This window comes from Palaemon carinicauda, chromosome 27 (genome assembly GCF_036898095.1).
Source record: "Palaemon carinicauda isolate YSFRI2023 chromosome 27, ASM3689809v2, whole genome shotgun sequence".
NCBI classification, from domain to species: Eukaryota; Metazoa; Arthropoda; class Malacostraca; order Decapoda; family Palaemonidae; genus Palaemon; species Palaemon carinicauda.
In genome coordinates, this window is record NC_090751.1 from 57,888,005 (window position 1) to 57,892,156 (window position 4,152).

Sequence of the window (4,152 nt, forward strand, 5' to 3'; positions counted from 1 at the left end):
GGTTTTTCATTCGAATCTGACTGTTAGTTAAATTCAGATTGGCAAATTCATAAACATGGTCAAATTTAACCTTAAGACTTTGGAGGTATTGCGGAATACTTACTTGCTGGTCTTTGTAAGTACCTCTTAGGATGTTTTCTTTTACCATACTAAGGTTTGTCCTAGGTCTGTGGCCAAACATCATCTCGAAGGGAGAAATTCCAGTCGATTCATTAGGTGTACTCCTAAGTACATACATAAGCAGATCCAGGTCTTCATCCCAGTCTCGTCCAGTTTCACAAATGTACTTGCGCAGGAGGTTTTTAATGGTCTGGTGTACTCGTTCGAGGGCTCCATTAGTCTGAGGGTGATAAGCTGAAGCAAAAATATGAGAGATGTTTAACTGCTTTAAAGTTTGCTTAAACAAATCACTAGTGAAGTTTGTCCCCTGATCACACTGAAGCTCTTTTGGAAAACCAAAAATGGTGAATATTTTAAGAAGATTAACAATTATTGTTCTAGCAGATATGTTTTTCATAGGTACGGCTAAAGGAAATCTAGTAGTTGGACACAACAAGGTTAAAATGTACTCATTTTGTTTCTTAGTTTTGGGAAGTGGACCAACACAATCTACAATTACCTTTTCAAAAGGAGAATTAGGTACTGTAATAGGAACTAATGGTGCTGGAGGTATTTTCTGATTTGGTTTACCAGTTACCTGGCAGGGATGGCAAGATTCTATGTGGTGCTTTACATCAGCTTTCATACCAGGCCAGTAGTAATCGTCCAGCAAACGCTTATAGGTTTTGGAAATGCCTAGATGAGACTCTGCTGAATGAGCAAGATCCAATAAGGCTGCACGAAGATTAGAAGGAACTACAAGCTGGTAACTATCATGCCAGGAATTTTGTCCTGCAATCTTCAAAGGTCTATAACGTCTCATAAGGATGTTATTATCAAGATAAAAATATGGTAACTTACTTTCATCAACGTCATCTTTTACTTTATCAAAGTATTCTTTCAAACTATCATCAGACCTTTGATACTCTACAAATTCATCTGAGGGAATATCAACAAGATCAGCAAGGACTTTTTCACCTAAGGTACTTTGATCCACCTTACCTGTGTGTTCAGTGTCGCTAGAAGTTGAGGTTGTAGACCTGGTGACTACTTGGCAGGGAAGCTCTACCACCGGAGAAAGCTCTTTGCAAGCTTTTTCGATCACTACTTCAGGCTGCGTAATGATAAGACTAGGAGTACCGTTAGATTGAGCCAAGTCATTACCAAGTATCATGTCTATGTTCTTGCAAGGCAGGTCAGAATCCAACAAGGCGACATTAGTTGAACCTTTAAAATAAGGACAATCAAGAGAAATCTGTACAATAGGTAAAACCTTTTGACAAGTCAAATCTGACACAGTTACATACTGATCTGTTGGTTTAGCTAAATCTTTTAACTTTGAGCTAATGATAGTTTGAGATGACCCTGTATCTCTCAAAATTTGCACGGGAATATCATTTACTTTACCAGGATATGTAAATGCTGTAAAGTCTGATAGAGGTTGAGCACAGTGAAGAGTCGTTTTATTTGCAGTATTCCCTGATTTGGGTCCTTGTGAAAAAGCATTAGGAGAAGCCTTACCATGAGATGCTTTGCATTTGGGACTAGGACAGTCTTTAATATGATGACCTTCTTTCTTACAAAAAGTACAAACCTGTGGGGAAGATGAAGGTGAGGACGAATGTGGTTTAAGTTTATGAATGAGATGGTAATCATCAGCTAATAGGGCAGCCCTTTTGCCATCTTTTTCTTGTTTTTCTCTAATAAACATTGCCACATTAGCTGGAATACGCCTCAGGAATTCTTCTAAAACTATTAAATTCTTTAATTGTTCTAAAGTAGTTATTTGTTCCTTATCTATCCATTTATTAAACTGCTTCAACTTCAATGTGAAAAACTCTACATAGGTTTGAGCTTGGTTCTTCAAAGTTTGTCTGAAGACTTTTCTATACCCTTCTGCTGTAACACTATAAGCATCTAATATGGCAGTTTTAAAGATTTCATAATCCCTTTCTTGGACAAGTTGTGCTGCCACATATGCAGCTTTTCCTTTGAAGGAGTTTCTGATTAAGAGAACATATTGGTCTCTAGGCCAGTTGAGAGACGTTGCAGTGTTTTCAAAAGTAATGAAAAAAACATCAGGATCTTTTTCATCGAAGACAGGCAGGAGTTTGCGTGCTTTACTAAGGTCAAAAGCATCGGGTAGCTGTTTTTCTGCCAACCTTTCTTCTATTCTTATGGCTGATAGTTCCTTTTCCAACAGAACTTTTTCTTTACGTTCTATTTCAAGTCTTCTTTGCTCAGTTTCTACTGCGGCATTTGCAGCTTCAAGCCTTTTTTGTTCAGCTTCTAGTGTTAACTGCTGCAGTTCAAGTTGGAGTTTCAATTTCACTATCTCTGGGTCTTCAGTTACAGTAACAGTACGAGCAGCACCTCGTTCAAGTGTTAAAGGCCTTAAGGGAAGAGCCTCTTCTTCAGTTATGTTACCACTATTTATCAGGAAATCTAATATCTTTCCCAATAGTTCAGCTTTCACCACAGCATGACCTACAGATATTCTAGCCCTTACAGCTATTTGGCGAAGCTGGTCCTTTTTAGCTTCCTGTAGTGTATTTAGGTGCTCCCTGGGTGCACCTAAAAATTTCTCAAGATCAAAAGGCATCTCTCAATACTGATAAAATGGAAAATATCACTGGAAATTATATTACTACTATACACAAGCTTTAAGACTTAAAAACGTCAGGGCATTCATGGATTTATGGTGCGAAGGCACTCACAAACCAGAGGAATTTCCTTAATCCTTAAGTCCTACAATGTACAGAAATTCACTTAAATGAACAAGGCTTTAATAATCCATGCCAATCAGAAAACTTGGTTCACCAATAATGCAAAACCACTAATAATCTTGAATAAAATATTTTTAATGAAGTAAATAATTGGAAGTACCAACAGTTACCTGAACAAGGAGTAAACCTTTAAATATCCATCGAGGTGGAACGAAGTTCTTGACCACGTGGTCGTAACAATATCCAGCCGAAATCCTTGAAAGAGCGAAGGTCGTACCCTGAGTAAGAGGAGCAGAAGTTCCTAAGGAAGGAATCTTCAATTCCTTATGATGAGGTTTTGAATGCCTCGAAGCACCTCGAGAAGTTGGGGCGACTATGAAGATATCGCTAAGCGATGGTAGTCAACAGAGTCGAGGGTTAAAAGAATGACGAATTCTAGGATGCCATTACCCTGCCTGCACGTCCTCCAAAATCTCGATGTATGCTTAAGATGACGTGTAGCAACACGACATTCTTTAGGTGAAAGTGTGAGCGCGCTGGAGAACACTATCCGGTGGTGGTCAGTTATAAACTAGCAAAATATCACTAATACACTACACTCATGTTGTCCATCATTTTAGAGAAACAACAAAATGAATTTCACAATCCGTCAAGATCGAGCGTAAGCGTAACACATACGTAAGTACATCCCGGACACAGGCCCCCAATTTGTCACAACTTCTGCTTTCCACTTGACTATTCATTCATAAATTCTCAGTAATGAGGGCAACACTTCATGTAGGTATAGTAGATATATTAGGAGAATGATCAAATTAAAGTTAAAATTAAACAGACTTTACTTATTTTAAATCACGTATAAATATATAACAAAATAATAACAAATAACCACTTAATAAACACTATAAGCAAGTGAAGAATTAGCCACCGGATAACGAACTCCAAAGTATTAACTTGAAAGAGCTTGGAAGTAAACATTTCCAAGGATTACATACGTAAAAATAACAAAAGGTAATTTCATTCATGCTGTCCGCTACGATCAGCAATCAATAGATGGCGCTAAAGTTATACACAATAATAGGTGTAATTAGAAATGCTAAATAATGATAGGAGGGTTATTATAATATATATATATATATATATATATATATATATATATATATATATATATATATATATATATATATATATATATATATATATATATATATATATATAGAATACCCAATACTTTGTTGAATGAAATAAAGTTAAGTACCTTACTTTGCAATATAGGTTATGACAAACTAACTTAGAGTAAGGATCTTGAGACTAGTAGACCATCTCTCCC

General features: G+C 36.7%; 1 protein-coding gene across 3 annotated transcripts in view; it reads right to left on the reverse strand.

Annotated features, from left to right (window-relative positions):
• The window catches only part of LOC137620727 (uncharacterized), a 6,160-nt gene extending 2,229 nt beyond the window's left edge, over nt 1-3,931 (reverse strand). Inside the window, exons 1-2 of one of the 3 annotated variants that reach the window (XM_068351093.1) lie at nt 1,102-3,931; nt 104-354 (exon numbers count right to left, since the gene is read on the reverse strand). In XM_068351093.1, coding sequence (XP_068207194.1) covers nt 104-354; nt 1,102-2,701 — 1,851 coding nt within the window. In that variant the 5' untranslated portion in view covers nt 2,702-3,931. Of the gene's footprint in view, nt 1-103 lie in introns of all 3 variants that reach the window. The other 2 variants (XM_068351092.1, XM_068351091.1) reach the window with 2 other exon arrangements.
• Between the last annotated feature and the right edge of the window lie 221 nt (nt 3,932-4,152).